Source organism: Salvia splendens, chromosome 22, assembly GCF_004379255.2.
Source record: "Salvia splendens isolate huo1 chromosome 22, SspV2, whole genome shotgun sequence".
In the NCBI taxonomy this organism is placed as follows: Eukaryota; Viridiplantae; Streptophyta; class Magnoliopsida; order Lamiales; family Lamiaceae; genus Salvia; species Salvia splendens.
Genome location: NC_056053.1, coordinates 16,299,990 through 16,319,400, shown reverse-complemented (window position 1 = coordinate 16,319,400; position 19,411 = coordinate 16,299,990). Strand labels below are relative to the sequence as shown.

Here is a 19,411-nt window from a genome sequence, read left to right as displayed (position 1 = left end):
AGACTCAAGTTGATTGTTATTATTGTTTTTCTTACCCTTCTTAGGTTTAGTACATTCAGCCTAATAATGGCCAAATTCACCACAATTAAAACATTTCCTTTTAGCTTTAGGGTCTTTGCTTTTAGACCTAGATTTGCCTTTGTCTTGCTTCTTACCATTTCCATTAGAATTGCTGACATCCCCTCTAGATTGAGATCTCCCTCTAACATTCAAAGCCTTGGTTTGAGAAGATTTAAAGTTATTATTTTCTTTAATATCCAATTCCTTTGATTTTAAAGAACTAATAATGAGGTCTAGAGGGGCATCATCCCTGCCATACTTAATAGTAGCCTTAACATCACCATAAGTATCAGGAATGACATTCATGAGAGCAATGCTAGTATGCTCATCAATATTTTTGTCCCCGGATCTTTTAATATCTTGGACAAGTTTATGAAAACGGCCAATGTTATCATCTATGTCTTTTGAAAGGTCCAGTTTAAACTTAAACAATTTTTCAAGAAGATACATCCTAGAGGACATAGAGGTTTCAGTGAAAAGGGTATCTAGCATTTTCCACATCCCAGATGCAGATTCTACAGACCCAACCTTTCTAATCACAGAGTCAGAAAGGTTTAGGATTATTGTTGACCTGACTAATTCATTCATTTCAGCCACTTTCTCAACAGGCTCAGTATCAGGGATAGTCCCCTCTACAACTTTGAAAACTTTCTGCTGAATCAAAATACATTTTATCTCTTGTTTCCAAATAACAAAATCATTTTTTCCATTAAAAGGGACTATGCCCACAGGTTGAGACATTTTGAAAAGAAGTTTTACACACACCAAAGACCCCAACACACAGAAGGCACAACAAGCAACTCTGCTGTCACAGAAGTTGAACATAAACACAGAACAGTCAAGGAGTCCACCAAAAACAGATATGCAGGGAGTTTTCATGCAAGAAGATCACATATGCAGATTACAACAAGTACACACACACAGGTACACACATCCAAAATGATTCTAGACTCAGAAATCCAGGTACACACACCTATCTGTCACGTGTACCCCGACATGAGGATTTTCCAGTTCACAATCACCCAATGTATAGGCACAGGGGGTCACTCAAGGTGGTTAAGGCAAATGGTGGATAGGTAATTCACACTTAGACACAAGAAACTTTTCTTGAATGCACACTTTGGACACCAAGCAAGCAAAAAACAGAAAACTAAAAGCGGAAGTAGAAGAGAAAGCTGTAAAGCATCAAGAACATGCGTTCAAACAATAGCACAGAATCCTAGACCGTGGCCAGCGGTGTCCAATACACCAGAGCGGGGTCCTAGATCAGGAACACCCGACTTACCTCCGAGCATATACCGAAGACTGAGCTTTACTCTGACGAGCCCACCTCCTTATTTTTAGTGTCCTAGCATGCCACGGTGATCCCCCCCGTGGCTCTGATACTACTGTAGGGATCACACCACCATGACACTAATTACTAGAACCTCTTTTGCTATTACACCGCTTACTGAGTTGGCTAGACTCAGATGAACAAGCCACAATACAAAAGAGAAATACAAGATTACAAAGATACTAAGTACAGAAACCCTAATCAGAATTCTAACTACATTCAAGTTATTCACCAGACTAGAACCTCCAAACACCACCAATTAGCACCTGCACACTTAGCAAAAACGTCAGTAACACAAGAAGTCGATCCTTGAGGATAAAAAACACTTAGCACAGTTAAGAACAAAACAAAGATTTGAACTGAATGGCTCAGGTCACAATATTGACTGCACTAGGCCTTGGACCTCCCCAAATCTTCACTGAATGCCTTAGGGAAGTCTGAGGCTGAAGAAGCAGGGGTACTAAAGGACACATGACAAAGGAAGTCTTCTTCATTGAAGATGACATCCCTACTGATAACCACCCTGAAACCATGCTCATTCCTAACCCAGACTCTATACCCCTTAACACCCTTTGGATACCCAAGGAAAACACCATTTTTAGACCTTGGATCAAGCTTATCATTCTTGGAGTGAATGAAAGCACTACACCCAAACACCCTCAGGTGTGACAGATTGAGTTTTCTACCAGAAAAAACATGCTCAGGACACTTGCCCTTCAAGGAGACAGAATGCGACCAATTTATTATATAGCAGACAGTGTACAGAGTTTCACCCCAAAATTTCTTTAACAAACCACTTTTGGATAAAAGACATCTCTCTTTTTCAAGTAAAGTCTTATTCATCCTCTTAGCCACACCATTTTGCTGAGGGGTAAAGGGAGTAGTCCTATGCCTCTTAATACTATGTTTTTTACACAAAGAATCCATTTGAGCATTGCAAAACTCAAGGTCATTATCTGTCCTAACCGCCTTGATCCTATTTCCAGTTAAGACCGAAACAAAGATTTGAACTGAATGACTCAGGTCACAGCAGTGACTGCACTAGGCCTTGGACCTCCCCAAATCTTCACTGAATGCCTTAGGTTATGAACCGTAGAACAAACTGGACCGTCAGAAACCAGTAAACCCTAGTTCTCACTGAGTGCCGCTCACAAAGGCCATCTCAACACGCGCACATCACAAAATTCTTAGCGGTCTGCCTTACAACACGAGATCTCACAAGAACACCTTTAATCACACTCAGATCTAACCCTCAGGTCAGGTCTTAACACAGATCTTAGAAGGTAACCGAAGTAGTAGCCTAACTCAAGATCTAAACCGAAGGATCTCTTCTTTACTGAGATTCATCGGTGAAACCAGAAGATCAAAGGAAACGGCCGGCTGTAACCGCTGGAGAAGATGAGAGAGAAAGTAGAGAGAAGGCAGAGAAATCACAGAAAGAGAGATCAAGAGACTCAGAATAATCTGGAAGAATAAGAGAGGCGGAGTAACTTAACTCCAAACAAACACACAACCCTAAATCCAATGGTCCATCTTTGTGATCCGCGTGGAGTTTCCAGATGGCGGCAATCCGAGACATTTGGGAGTGTACACATTAAACGGGCCAGACACTGGATTGGGCCTCGTATAATATCTCAGTTGGGTTTCACAATAAATCGGCCCTACACTGATTGCGGCCCACGTTAATTCTACAGTAAATAAAGGTGAATATTTTCAAGAATAATTTCAATTACATATTTTTTAAACAATATAAAAATAATTCTACAATTGTAAATAGGGTCAGATTAGTCATATAAATATGTAATTAATGGTGCTATCAAATCAAAATAAATTAGTCTTATCCAATTCAAATTTAAAGGGCATTTTGTATATACAACTTTTGTAAATTTATCTTTACCCTTATTTATATATACCACCTCTGTCTCATAATAGGACTAACATTCTGTAAACATGTACTTTAAGAGATGTAAACAAATGTTGGTTGAATAAGTTATTGGACCATGTGAGTCTCACTTATATATAGTATTCCTATTAGTTTTACAATAACATATGAGTGGAATAAGTTGGTGGAACGTGAGACCCACTTAGTAAAATTATAATTTGACTTATTATGGATTGAATTGAAATGACAAAATGTGATTCTGATGATAAGACAAAGATAATATTTGTCAGTACTCTATAAAATAGTAGTATAATGAAATACTACTGTACATATTTATGTGTACATGTGATGTCTATACTGAGATTTTTTTATACAGGATAATCAGTCTAACATCTTTTAAAAAATTAAAATAATATCATAGCTAAAGATTTCAGGAGCCCTATGTATTGAAATTTCAATGACACAACGTATAAATGTACTAATTAAAAATATGTGATATTTTGGTCTGTATAGTAAGGATTCAAATGAAATATTTACTCACAAATTTTATCTTGTCATATACCTTCCATCCCAACTAAGTTGAGTCGTATTTCTTTTTGGGATGTACAAACTAAGTTGAGTCATTTCCTTTTCTAATAAAAAAACAATCACTCTTACTTTAGTTCATCACCTAGTTTACTCTCTCTTTATCTTTCATACTTTATTCATCTCTCCTACTTTTCAACACATTTTCTTAATCTTTGTGCTCAAAAGTTTTGACTCAACTTAGTTGAGACGAATGGAATACAAAATATTTTAGTGATGCTCCATTTAGTACTAGTAATAGTTAATAATCATGCATCTTTATTTAATAATACTCCCCCCGTCCGTGAAATGTTGTCCATTTTTTCATTTTAGTTCGTCCACAAAATGTTGTCCACTTTGCTTTTTTTTTTCCATTTTTGGTAAATGGTCTCCATTTTCCACTAACTCATTGCACTCACATTCTATTATAAAATCAATATATAAATGTGGGACTTACAATTCACTAACTTTTTCCACTCACTTTTATTTACATTCTTCAAACTCGTTCCGAGTTAAACATGAACAACATTTTGCGGACGGAGGGAGTACTAGTTTAGATAGGAGTACGAAATTATCAGAAAATAATTTAGTTATGATTAAGTTGTGAGATTATTTAGTAAGAGATGATTGACTATGACTAATTATTATATACCTATCCATCTAGGAGTCATGAGATTCAGGTCTCATGAATCAAATAATCGGATATAATCTTGTAACCTAAATACTTATTAGTAGATTAGATGTGGAGTAGCATATTGTTGCTTTAAATGCGAATTAGCTACACTAATTAGATAGGAGGTTAGTTAGCTTATCGTGAGTGAATGATGACATATTGACATGTAAATAAACAATAAAAGCACGCAATACAATCAATTAATGCAAGTAGTAAATATTCTTTGTTAGAATGAACGAAGAAACGAAACGAGAATGAAGAAACTCTAACTCACAGACAATTCAACAAACACAAACAAAGCAATGAATAAACTTGCAGAAATGGAGGACACGACTGTTTACGTGGTTCGGCTCTTTCGAACCTACGTCCACGGGAGAATCACGAAGCTCTTTATTTCAACACGATCAAGAATTACAATCATACAACACGATCACACACTCAAGAATCAGCAACACTCTCTTCGCTCATGAACTCACATCAAGAACCGAAGACTATTCAATCTAATTCCTCACAAAGATAGTGTGTATCTCTAACTCTAGCTATTGATTGCTGTTATGAACTAGTAACTACTGCTTCAACACTCTTTAAAGCAGCTCAACTCTTTCACAACCGAAAAAACGTTGCTAGCCGTTGTAACTGAATTTCAAACTTGAACTCTTGATTATTTCCAAGTCAGTCCCTGCACTTGTTTCTTATTCATTTGAGCATCCACAGCCAACAAATCTCCACCTTAGATCTCGAATGAAACAATGCTCGATCATCTTCTCCAATCTCCTAGCTCTCAGTACTCCACCAACTTGACCAACTCCAAGCAATGCTTGAGCGTTGAACTTGGAATGGCCTTGGTTAACATATCTGTCGCATTCTCCTCAGTGGAAACTTTCACAATCTTCACCTTTCCTTTACTCACTTCATCCCTAATAAAGTGAAGCTTAACATCAACATGTTTGGACCTTTCGTGGAATGTCTGATGTTTAGACAAACATATCGCACTATTACTGTCACACATGATTGTCACAGCCTCTAGCTTTATTCCAAAGTCTGAAAGTATGCCCTTTAACCAGAAACTCACTTTCACTGCCTCTGCCATGGCAATATACTCAGCTTCTGTTGTGGAGAGTGCTAATACTGATTGTAAATTCGATTTCCAGCTGACAGCAGATCCATATAGGCAAAAGACATACCCAGATTGTGATTTCCTTGTATCTTGACTCACTGCAAAATTTGAGTCACAATATCCCATCACAACCTCATCACTGGACTTGCATTCACCATCAAATAGTATGCTGTAACCAGTTGTGCCTCTGAGATACTTCAATATCCACTTCAATCCATGCCAATGCTCCATTCCCGGGTCAGCCATGAACCTGCTAGTTACACTGATAGCATGGCTTATGTCAGGTCTTGAGCAAACCATTGTATACATTATACTGCCCACAATGCTAGCATAAGGTACTTTCAGCATCTCTCTTCTCTGATCTTCTGTCTTTGGACTCTGATTGGCAGATAACTTGAACTGAGCTGACAAAGGAATTGTTACAGACTTGTTGTTCTCCATCTGAAACCTTTCCAGTAGCTTCTTGATGTATTCCTTCTGAGTGAGCCATAGCTTTCTTTCTTTCCTATTTCTGATGATATCCATCCCTAGGATCCTCTTTGCATTCCCCAAATCCTTCATATCAAATTCTGACTCCAATTCATTCTTGATGTCTTGAATATCTGATAATGAAGCTACTGCAATTAACATATCGTCTACATAGAGCAGCAAATATGCAATGGCCACCCATTTGCTCTTCTTAATGAAAACACAATTGTCATATTGCGATTTCTCAAAACCTGCTCTATGCATAAATTCATCAAATCTGATGTACCACTGCCTAGAGCTTTGCCTAAGTCCATACAAGCTTCTTTTCATAAGGCAAACTTTATCTTCCGCACCCTTCTTCACAAAGCCCTCAGGCTGTTCCATGTATATACTCTCCTCTAATTCTCCATTCAAGAAGGCCGTCTTCACACCCATCTGTTGAAGCTCCCAATCTTTGTGAGCAACAATGGCAAGTAGAATCCTTATGGAACTATGCTTCACAACAGGGGAAAAATCTCATTGAAATCTATTCCCTCTCTTTGTGTGAATCCCTTGGCTACCAATCTAGCCTTATATCTCACTTCATTGTTCCTGAATGCCTCTACTTTCTTCTTGTACACCCACTTACAGCCTATGCATTTATGGTGCTTGGGCCACAGAACCAGAATTCAAGTGTGATTCTTGTAGAGTGAATCTATCTCCTATTGCATTGCTCTGAGCCATCTATCTTTCTCTGGACTTCTCAGTGCCTCTTTATAGGTTGATGGCTCATGGTATTCAATCTCCTCTCCAACAGTGATAGCATAATACAACATGTCATAATCACTATATCTGGAAGGGAGCTTGATCTGCCTTCTCTGTCTGTCTCTGGCTATAACATGACTTCTCTGGCTCTCATTCGTTTCCTCTGATGGAATTACTTCTGTAGTCTCCTCATCAGACTGAGCATCATGGGAATTCTCAGACTGATGCACAGTGAGCTCCACCTCAAACCGAGTACTGTCTGAATTTCCCATCAAATAAGGCATTTCACTATCTTTGAATACCACATCTATGCTTATGACAACCTGGCCCATCCCCTTTTCCGTTCACCATAACCTGCAACCTTCGACACCCTTCTGATACCCCAACATAATGCATTTCAAAGCTCTAGGATCCAGCTTGGTTCTCTTGGTGTGTGCATACACCCTGCAACCAAAACTTCTCAACTTAGTTTAATCTCCAGCCGATCCATACCACCTCATATCTGGTGTGTCATTGTTAATTGAAGTAGAAGGACACTTATTGATGAGCACAACAGCCGTTGAAGCAGCCTCTGCCCAGAAATGCTTAGGCATACCAGATGAAATCAACATACATCTCAGCCTCTCTAGGATTGTCCTATTGGCTCTATCAGCCACTCCGTTTTGTTGTGGATTATGTGGAACAGTCCTATGCCTCTTGATCCCTTTGCTCTTACAGAAAATATCAAATTTTGATGAGAGGAACTCCAGGCCATTGTCTGTCCTAAGACACTTTAGTGTACTGTCTTTCTCTGTCTCAACTTCATTGCACCATTCTTGAAACTTACTACAGGCTTCTGACTTCTCCTTCATAACATACAGCCATATCTTTCTTGAGAAGTCATCTATTATTGAGAGAAAATACTTGCCCCCACCATACTTTGAACCGGTGAAGCCCCAAATATCAGCATGAGCATACTCCAAAGGGCTTGAGGAAGTATGCTTCCCTGTAGAGTATGACAACTTCTTGCTTTTCCCAAGTATACACTCCTCACAAGACTTTAGTTCGGCCTCATCTGACCCTTCATCAAGGGCTATCAATTCTTTCTTGGCAAGTTCCTTCAAATCTGCATATCCCAGATGACCCAATCTGTGGTGCCAATCAATGAGTCTCATCTTCATCACTGCATTCACTTGATCAGCATCAATGGCTCTTGCCCTGAGATAGTATAGATTATTTACTCTCTCGGCTATCATGAGTGTGTCAGCACCCTTCATCACTTTTATGAAACCATCTGCCATAATTGATGCAAAGCCCTTTCTCTCAAGCATTCCAAGGGATATCAAGTTTCTTTTGATGGAGGGGATATACCTAACTTCTGATAATATCCTCTGAGAACCATCTTCCATGAGCAATCTCATACTCCATATGCCCTTCACCTGGCAGACTTGATTATTTCCAAGCAAAACAGAACCAGTGGCATCTTGGAGGTTCATGAGCCACCTTCTCTTGGAAGTCATGTGTAAGCTACAGTCTGAATCCATCACCCATACATCCATGGCCTCATCCTCTGTCACATTCATAACCTGGGCCATCTCAACTTCCTCAGTAACATCAGCAGTATCTAGTGCTTTGTCACTTTCGTCTTGCTTCCTTCTCCAAGCAAAGCAGTTTTTCTTGATGTGTCCGGGCTTCTTACAATAATGACATGATCTGGATTCCTTTTCCTCCACTGGCCTCTCCTTCCAAGGTTTCTGCTTCTTCTGAAACTTCTTCTTTCCACCCTTTCATGGATCAAACTTTACAGTAAGACTTTCACTGGCCGGATCCACAGCCTTCTCAACTACCTTCTGGAATTCTTTCATCTTGAGGGCAGAATGCACCTCTTCATAGGTGCCTTTCGAATCCCTGCCATGTAGTATCGCATCCTTGAATTGCTCAAAACTTTTGGGCAAGGAGTTGAGGAGGATTAGTGCCTTGTCCTCATCCTTGATAACCTCTTCTATATTCTCAAGATCATCGACATACTTAGCAAACTCCTCAAGTTGTTCTCCAATACTTCTTGATTCTGACATTTTGAATGTGAATAGCTTTTGTTTGAGCAAGAGCCTATTGATGAGCGACTTAGTCATGTACAATGACTCGAGCTTGGCCCAAACCCCAGCCGCGGTCTCTTCTTTAGAAACTTCTCTCAGTACGTGATCACTCAAACTCAAGATCAGTGTACCTCTGTCATGAAGATCCTGGGCCTTAGCTCCACCCTTGTCAGCCTCTTGCCCCTTGGCATCACCCTTCTCCCCATCTGAATCAGCCTTATTCTTCAACACCTCCCATAAACCTTGCTACATAAGAACTGCCTTCATCTTGAGCCGCCACAGCCTAAAATCGTTTTTGCCCGTGAACTTCTCCATGTCGAACTTTGAGGTTGTCATCTCGTGAGCTTGAGTTTCCCACAGACGGCGCCAATTTGTTAGAATGAACGAAGAAACGAAACGAGAATGAAGAAACTCTAACTGACGGACAATTCAACAAACACAAACAAAGCAATGAATAAACTTGCAGAAATGGAGGACACGGCTGTTTACGTGGTTCGGCTCTTTCGAACCTACGTCCACAGGAGAATCACGAAGCTCTTTATTTCAACACGATCAAGAATTACAATCATACAACACGATCACACACTCAAGAATCATCAACTCTCTCTTCGCACATGAACTCACATCAAGAACCGAAGACTATTCAATCTAATTCCTCATAAAGATAGTGTGTATCTCTAACTCTAGCTATTGATTGCTGTTATGAACTAGTAACTGCTGCTTCAACACTCTTTAAAGCAGCTCAACTCTTTCACAACCGAAAAACCGTTGCTAGCCGTTGTAACTGAATTTCAAACTTGAACTCTTGATTATTTACAAGTCAGTCCCTGCACTTGTTTCTTATTCATTTGAGCATCCACAGCCAACATTCTTGTCTCTCATATTCTGTTATCCCTTAGCTTCGTCGCAAAACTCCTCAATAATAGTTGTCATCGGCGTCGAAAGACAGAGATGGTATCGTGTTCATTATTATAACTGGACCTGACTATTGCAGTTTTTGTTACACGTGAGCTAGAAAAAAATAGTAGACGGCCTTAAACTTTGCAAGCAAACAAACTCTATTTTATTTACTTGAAAAACCAAAAAACAAAGCCTTTCTTCGATCAACTTAATCTCTCACTAGAACACTAAAAAAATTAAAAACTGTTTCTCGCACTTCGCTTTGCAGCAGTAGCAGAAACAGATCCAATGGGCCTCGCGAAAACAAATGGGCCAACACTTTTCCGGGCCGCAAAATCTCCACAACCGTTGACAACCGCCGACAAGTTGTAGGGCGGCGCATCCGTGGAGAGCCACTGGTCGACGTAGAAAATGGACTGGCTGCAGCCCATGCGGTGGCCGGTGGAGGTGATCTCGACGGAGTTACAGAGCCAGCCGTGGTGGGACCCGGCCCCGTCAGAGGTGATATTGATCCTGCAAATGGGGGCCCCGATGCATGGGGCGAGGCCCGTGAAAACATCGACACTTCCCCTCTCAAAGTAGTCGTGTTTTCGGCCCATGAGGCCCCATTTCTTCAGGTCCGGGATCCAAACCGAGGTCTTGCTCGAGTCGCTCAGCGTGACGCTGATTTTCGAGTTGGTCCCTGCTTTCACCACTGAACCCGTCTCTACATATAGAGTGTAAACACAATCCTACGTAAAAAAAAAAAAAAAAAAATTAGGTCACCAAAATTAATTATTACTACATGATTAAAAAAATTTAACAAACTCGATTGCATAAGAATCACATACAGGAGAAGATGCGGACGAGGCGATCACAAAAAGGGCCAGGACGAGCGAAGCTGTGGCGCGTATTAAACCGATGTGGCTGGACATCTTTCTCTACCGATGATCGGAAAATACGTGTTTCCTTCTCGACTAATCAATGCTACTTGTATGAAACTGTGTATAGATATTGTACTGTATGATTCAAATAGATATAAAGATTTTGCTTGTGCTCTATTTATAGCTAGTTCATCATACAAATAATTCTTCTTAATCTGTGTATTACTTGTTCAACTCTAACAAACATAACAACATTTTGGCGTTTGACTAGCTCAATCATTATACTACATAAAGTTGTGATTCAGACCAAGTATATCAACAAGAAATAGGAGTACTATTTGCTAATTAAAAAGGTTTAAGGAAATAAATTACTTACTTAATAATAAAATTACAAAATTATTATCATAAAATTGTGAAATAGTGATAAAGTAATTTTACTTGTCATATTACTATAATCCGATTTTACTTCTTAAAAATGTGATTGCCACCTATATGATGTTCATGGAGGTATGTACACCGCCACGTGTTATATAAAATAAATAAAAAAAAATACATAAACGTGAATAATTTATGTACAAAGCGAGAATTTGATTGACCAGTGGGTTAAAAATGAAACAAGTTAAGTAAACCGATCGACACAAAGTTTGGCTTTGGGAGAGCTTTGATGGTAGATGAGGGATGCCCACCGGTTCCGGTTCCGGCGGTTAACCGGCGAACCGGAACCGGAACCGGTTCCGGTTCCGAACCGGAACCGTGGCGATTTCCTCGAACCGGAACCGTCGCAATTCGGGTCGCGGTCCGGTTCAGGTTCAAGATTTTTCGAACCGGAACCGTCACCGAACCGCCGGTTCGTGCGCGGAAACCAAGGCATCGGGGAGGGCCGGTTCCAGCGGTTTTTGGACCGGAAACCGGCGGTTTTCCGCCAAAAACCGCCGGTTTTTCCGAAAATTCAATTTTTTTTTTTCAGATTTCAAATTCGAAATCTTCCATTTTCCCCCCATTTTTATCTATAAATACCCCAATCTATCCTCATTTACATTCACCCCACTCATGTGTTAATAAGAGTTTCTCTCTTCAATCTCTCAATTCTCTCTCTTTGTCTCCAATTTATCATTTGTGCTATTGTGCTTCCATTTAATTACTCAAGTGCTACTCTTATTACGCATGTTATACACTTATACTTGTTCCCGTAGTTCTATAAGTTGTATTTCTTTCTCAATTGCTTAAACAAAAAAGTATATATTGTTCCATATTTCTACATTTCTATTATATAATGTTGTATACTTGTATATGTATTGTAAATTGTAATGTATCGTTGTCCGTTACAACTCAAATTCAATAAAATTGATATCATTTTCATCTTATTCGTCTTATTTCAATTTAAATTATCCATTGTCTTGTTCCAATTTATTGTATAAGTCCAAATTTCAAATTTATATTACATTATTGTATGTTGTATACTTGTATATGTAATGTAAATTGTAATGTATCGTTGTTCGTTACAACTCAAATTCAATAAAATTGATATCATTTTCATCTTATTCGTCTTATTTCAATTTAAATTATCCATTGCCTTGTTCCAATTTATGGTATAAGTCCAAATTTCAAATTTATATTACATTATTGTATGTTGTATACTTGTATATGTATTGTAAATTGTAATGTATTGTTGTCCGTTACAACTCAAATTCAATAAAATTGATATTATTTTCATCTTATTTCAACTTAAATTATCCATTGTCTTGTTCCAATTTATTGTATAAGTCTAAATTTTAAATTTATATTACATTATTGTATGTTGTATACTTGTATATATATTGTAAATTGCAATGTATCATTGTCCGTTACAACTCAAATTCAATAAAATTGATATCATTTTCATCTGATTCATCTTATTTCAATTTAAATTATCCATTGTCTTGTTCAAATTTATTGTATAAGTCTAAATTTCAAATTTATATTACATTATTGTATGTTGTATACTTGTATATGTATTGTAAATTGTAGTGTATCGTTGTCCGTTACAACTCAAATTCAATAAAATTGATATCATTTTCATCTTATTCGTCTTATTTCAACTTAAATTATACATTGTCTTGTTCCAATTTATTGTATAAGTCCAAATTTCAAATTTATATTACATTATTGTATGTTGTATACTTGTATATGTATTGTACATTGTAATGTATCGTTGTCCGTTACAACTCAAATTCAATAAAATTGATATCATTTTCATCTTATTCATCTTATTTCAATTTAAATTATCCATTGTCTTGTTCCAATTTATTGTATAAGTCCAAATTTCAAATTTATATTACATTATTGTATGTTGTATACTTGTATATGTATTGTAAATTGTAATGTATCGTTGTCCGTTACAACTCAAATTCAATAAAATTGATATCATTTTCATCTTATTTCAACTTAAATTATCCATTGTCTTATTCCAATTTATTGTATAAGTCTAAATTTTAAATTTATATTACATTATTGTATGTTGTATACTTGTATATATATTATAAATTGCAATGTATCGTTGTCCGTTATAACTCAAATTCAATAAAATTGATATCATTTTCATCTGATTCATCTTATTTCAATTTAAATTATCCATTGTCTTGTTCCAATTTATTGTATAAGTCCAAATTTCAAATTTATATTACATTATTGTATGTTGTATACTTGTATATGTATTGTAAATTGTAGTGTATCGTTGTCCGTTACAACTCAAATTCAATAAAATTGATATCATTTTCATCTTATTCGTCTTATTTCAACTTAAATTATCCATTGTCTTGTTCCAATTTATTGTATAAGTCCAAATTTCAAATTTATATTACATTATTGTATGTTGTATACTTGTATATGTATTGTAAATTGTAATGTATCGTTGTCCGTTACAACTCAAATTCAATAAAATTGATATCATTTTCATCTTATTCATCTTATTTCAATTTAAATTATCCATTGTCTTGTTCCAATTTATTGTATAAGTCCAAATTTCAAATTTATATTACATTATTGTATGTTGTATACTTGTATATGTATTGTAAATTGTAATGTATCGTTGTCCGTTACAACTCAAATTCAATAAAATTGATATCATTTTCACCTAATTCATCTTATTTCAATTTAAATTATCCATTGTCTTGTTCCAATTTATTGTAAAAGTCCAAATTTCTAATTTTTAAAAAAATCGAACCGCGAAACCGCCGGTTTTCGAACCGGAACCGTGTAAACCGCCAGAAAACCGGCGGTTCCGAACCGAAACCGGAACCGTGAAATAGCCTCACGGTCCGGTTCCGGTTCCGACTTCGACCAAACCGGAACCGGCGGTTCCGAACCGGAACCGCCGGTTTTGGAACCGTGGGCAACACTAGATGAGGTACTCACCTTATAAGAGATGATCCAAAATGAGAGTCAAAGGAAAAAATGTTTTTTATTTTATTTAAAATTAGTTTAATTTTAAGGGATATCCAAAATAGTAAAAACTAGAAGTATATTTTTAGGGAACAATGGAGTATATTTTTCTAGACATTTCTTTACTTTGTATCCAGATATTTCTAATATAGAAATTCAAATGTTTCTACTCTAATTATCGATATATTTGTAATACATAATTCTCAATAAATACACTAAATCCTACTATAAAATAGTCTTCTTTTGCCATTTTAGTTCGTTTCACAAAATTAGTTAATTTTATATTCTTAGAAAACCTTTTCACCACCTGAAACTCACTATTAACCAATACTATTTCAATTATTTTTCTCTTCTTTTTAATTCTAATCAAAGTTAAACAAATTATACTCAATCATCTAAATATCAAACAAATTCCACTATTAACACATAAATTGAATTCCTTTTTTTCTACTACGAAATTTTGTGCACATGTATTAGTGTCAAAATCCAATACATTGATGCACCAATTGACCAAGTGGCTACAATATAAGTATTAGTTGAAGCAACTACAATCTAACAACTTCTAATCTCTATGTTTGGTATGTAATACATTTTGTGAGTGAAAACCTTCCATGCTCAGTATAAAAAAATCTAAAGCTCGCCTATTGAGCTTGCAATTGCCTGAGTTAATGCAATATTGTTTCATTTACATAAATGCAACCACAACCTCAAAACCAATATCGCTAGTCACACTCACTCGACTCAGTTAATCCCACTCGTAAAGCGACAGCTTTCACCGCCTCCTTGATAATAAGAGTTCTGCATGCATATAACTTCTCCATCTCACCATCCTCACCTGAAAACAGTGCCAGATCCAGGATTTTACGTTTGAGATTGCGACGAATAACTATTTTGGTTCGAAGCTTCAAAATTTTTCTGATCAAAATATATAATTTTTTTTATTATTAAAAACATCATCACGAAGATGTGCATTACAAGAAAATCAAAAAGATAAAAGAACTAAAAAGATAAAAAAAAATATAAGAATACATAAATTGAAAAACAGAAAAATAAAAATAGATGCATAATGCATTACATAGGTTTCAAAATATAAGAACACATAAAATTTAAAAAACAGAAAAATAAAGATAGATGCATAATACATTGCATAGGTTTCAATTTTCGAATGCATTTTAGAATGTTTAAAAGAGATAGAAAAGTATAAATAAGAAATGTAATATTTGCATGAATTAAAAACAAGAGTGAAGAACATAAAATATAAAAAGAAAAACAGAAAAATAAAGATAGATACATAATACATTGCATAGGTTTCAATTTCAAATGCATTTTAGAATGTTTAAAAGAGACAGAAAAGTATAGATATAAGAAATGTAATATTTACATGAATAAAAAATAAAAGTATAAATAAGAAATGTAATATTTGCATGAATTAAAAACAAGAGTGAAGAGAAATGTAATATTTGCATGAATAAAAAATAAAAGTATAAATAAGAAATGTAATATCATTGAAAGGAATCGAACCCATGCCTTCTATGTGAAAGAATATAGAGACATACACCACTGGACTAACTATGCTATTTTTTCTCTGTGAAAGAATTATAGCCGCAAGTTTTGGAGGTACAGTTGTACCCCTTTGTTCCAATGTGGCTCCGCCACTGCATGAAAAGCCGGTCCCAAGTAGGGCTGGGGAAAAATATCGAAAAAATGATATATCGCTCATATCGTATTGAAAAATATCGAAAAATTATCGAATTTTTGATATATCGTAATTTTCGATACGATACGATACCATATCGTAAGTTTTCGATACGATAACGATATGAATTTCCTTATATCGCGATATATCGTTTTATATCGAATATACGATATATATCGATATTTTCGATATATCATTTTATATCGAATATACGATATATAGTATATATCGAAACATATTGAAATTCAATGCATATTAAAATTTAAAATTATAAATATATATAAATCCATTTAATTGTACTTGGTTGTGTTGTATTTTGATTATGGAGATAAGAACACTATTAGTTTTATTGTGTTGAAGTTTTATTATTTTTTGTGTGAATTTTAAGTTTTGAAATTATAATTTTCGATATACAGGTATTCGATACAATATCGATATTTCGATATATCGTACCAAAATACGATATATCGATATATCGAATTTCGGTACGATATATCGAAATATCAATACGATAACGATATTGATATTATCCATATCGAAAGTTCGATATATCGAAATTCGATATATTGAAACTTTCGATACGATAATGATATGAAATTCTTTCATATCGATATTTTCGATATGATATACGATACAACGTTTTCGATACGATATCTCGTATCGACCCACCCCTAGTCCCAAGACACCTTAAAAAATAGACTCAAAGTTTTTAGTGGACAAAATGAGTATCTAGATAATTGTATCACATAATATCTAGTTATCTTCTTTCACAAATATCTAGATATTTCTATTGCACATTATTTTACAAAAATCAAGGTGTTTTTTTTATTTCATCACCCTTTGTGATGAAATGTGTCCATCTCGATAAAATCTTTGTACTTAATTGGCTTGAGGAAAACATTAGCAACTTGATCTTGTGATTTCCCATACTCCACAATCGAGTCATCTGTTTTGAAATGTATTCTCTTATATCTTACTCCCCTGTCCTATAGAAATCGGCTAAGTGAGAATGATATTGGTTTTAGTAAAGTCATAGAGAAAGGAGAAAAAATAGTTGAAATAATGTAGTAAATGGTATGACCCATAAATGATAAAGTAATAAGAAAGAGAAAATGTTTTCATAAATGAATATGGATTATTTTTATGGGATGAATGAAAAAGAAATTTAGCTTATTTTTATTGGACGGATGGAGTATGATTTTATGTACGCAATCACACATGGTATCCATACAAATGGGTGTTGGCTGTTTTGTTTCCACCGATCTCCATTAAATAACTCCTGATTTAAACTGCATGAAAGTCAAATATCATATATTTGAGATACTCAAAGTATTTTCTTTGTTGTTCTAAAGTGGATAGTGGTTTGGATTATTCATCTAGCAAATCTTTCTTGGATAATTTGACCCCACATTCCACGTGTTTTGATTAGTATGCTATTCTCCATTTTAATTTTTTTTCAGAATTTTTTTGCATAATTTTATGCCATCAACCAATATGTGGGTGATAAGTACTTGTCTTTGATTCTCCTATTCCACACTCTTGGTGCTTATTTTAGCTCTTACAAAGCTTTCTTAAATTTCAAAACTTAAAAAAAACTTGTTCACACTCACAATGCAACGGCCATGGATATGATTGTGTTGTCAACTCCCACTCTCTTCATCCATGGAGACATTAAATTTGCTAGGTTTTTGCAATTAAGTGGAGTAGTAAATTTAATTTCTATACACAGATTTATCATACTCATCCCCTTTAATGCGAAATAGTTCGGTTTCAATTGAAAGCCTGGAAAAATAGAGGTTGGTAAAAAAAATAATCACATAGGGCTAGAGAATTGTATATAATTAATTTATTGTTTGAGATAATCTATAGCTGCATCAGTTTGATATTTAGAAATAGTTGTCTGACTAAATATTACTACTATGACATTAAATTTAAAGCACCAACACAGTATAATGAAACTCAGACATCAGTCTATAATCCATATACTCAAATGAATCAAACTAAAATCATACTAATAAGCAATAATATCAAATAACATAACACTACCATCATCTATCAATAACCTAAGAACAATCACAAATTTGTTTTTGAATTCGATACAAAAAAAAAATAAACTAAACCAAATTAATGACTCCTACACGAAGAGGTAGAGCGTGACAAGAAGTGCTACAAAAGCAGCAACGAAGTAGGAAACAACTGACAATTTCGCAGTCGAACTAAACTCCGGCCACCTCGAATCCCCATCGCCCTCGCCCGACGGCGCCAAGGAAGGTGGAAGTTCCGGCGCAAGGTCGGGCGCAGCAGCAGGAGGCAAAGGATGCATGACACGTACTATGAGCCTCTGGCCCGACTTGCAGTGGCCGGGCTGCCCGCTGATGAAGTAAAAGAAGCCCGGCCTGTCTAGCTCGTAAACCGTGCTTCCGTCGTCGAATTCAGCGATGGGATTCGACGCGTTGCACGCTAGATAGTCCGCGGAGGTGACCACCAGCACCGAGTCTTTCGCGTAGTGGAAATCTGATGCAAAAAAATGGATACTAATTGTGAATGTGAAATTAAGATGGTTGTGAATGTGTTAGATATGTTTGGTGTTGGGAACTTACGGAGTGTGTCTCGGATGTGGAACCTATTTTGCGCGGCCCATTCGTTGTACGTCTCGCGCTCTTTTCCGGTGGGTTTGGACCATCCGATATCGTCTGCGACCTCAAACTGGAAGGCTGAGGCAGCCATGATAGCGAATGAGGCGGCGAGGAGGAAAGTAGCTGCGGTGGAAGCCATTGATTGGGTTATATACTTATATGTATAGCTGGATTGAGATGAGAAAGGATGAAGAAATGGGATTTGGTGTTGAAGATGGTGAATTGATGACATATATATAGGCGTAGGAGGGCGAGAGAGATCGCATGAGGAGTGGAGAAGTGTGGGAGTGGGGTGAATCAGTTATGCTTACGTGTCTGGAAACAGTCAACCATTCAGTCAAACATCGTTTCAGTTATGGTCCCTTTTTATTATGTTATTAATATTTCACTCAAATAATGAGTTTGTGTGAAATTATATACAAGTAATTAATTACAAATCGTTGGTTCAATTGGAACTAAAAAATTTATGTAGATTTAAATTTAACTATAAATTCCATATCTTACATATTAAACGTCTCTCATAAATTACTTACAACACTTAATTAGCCATTTTGGGTTCATTGTCTCCTTCATCTTGTTTTATCATACTAGATTACTAGTATATTATTCATACATGCATACATATTGAGCCTTTCACTATTACTAAACCTTTTTGTAGTACACCAAACAATTGCTCAACATCCTTTTCTTGCTTTTTTCTATTTTTGAGCATTTTTAACTGTGAATCAGACACATAATTGATTTTGCGAACACCGGTCATTCATTGATAGAAAATTTGTCTGGACTACTTACTCGGAGACTGAGAATTTAAAGTTCGTTTTAGTGTTCAAAAGCATACTCCCTTAGTCCCAATTTAAGAGTCCTAATTAGTTAGGACACGAGTTTTAAGAAATGTAAAGAAAAATGAGTTGAATAAGTTAGTGGAATATGAGTCACGCTCTTTTTATAATAAAATGGGAGTGGAATAAGTTGGTGATTGT

General features: G+C 36.0%; 2 protein-coding genes across 2 annotated transcripts; both read right to left on the bottom strand.

The window, feature by feature from the left end:
- Positions 1 to 9,876: 9,876 nt before the first annotated feature.
- Positions 9,877 to 10,730, bottom strand: LOC121786818 (PLAT domain-containing protein 3-like). The gene is made up of 2 exons (XM_042185433.1): positions 10,647 to 10,730; positions 9,877 to 10,547 (listed from the first exon to the last, which is right to left on the bottom strand). The coding sequence occupies exons 1-2, from the start codon at positions 10,728 to 10,730 to the stop codon at positions 10,053 to 10,055; spliced, it is 579 nt and encodes a 192-aa protein (XP_042041367.1). The 3' UTR covers positions 9,877 to 10,052.
- A 7,199-nt stretch (positions 10,731 to 17,929) lies between these two features.
- On the bottom strand, positions 17,930 to 18,570 carry LOC121786817 (mavicyanin-like). Its single transcript, XM_042185432.1, has 2 exons — positions 18,396 to 18,570; positions 17,930 to 18,309 (listed from the first exon to the last, which is right to left on the bottom strand). Exons 1-2 carry the CDS (start codon positions 18,568 to 18,570, stop codon positions 17,930 to 17,932), a joined length of 555 nt encoding a protein of 184 aa, XP_042041366.1.
- Positions 18,571 to 19,411: the final 841 nt, after the last annotated feature.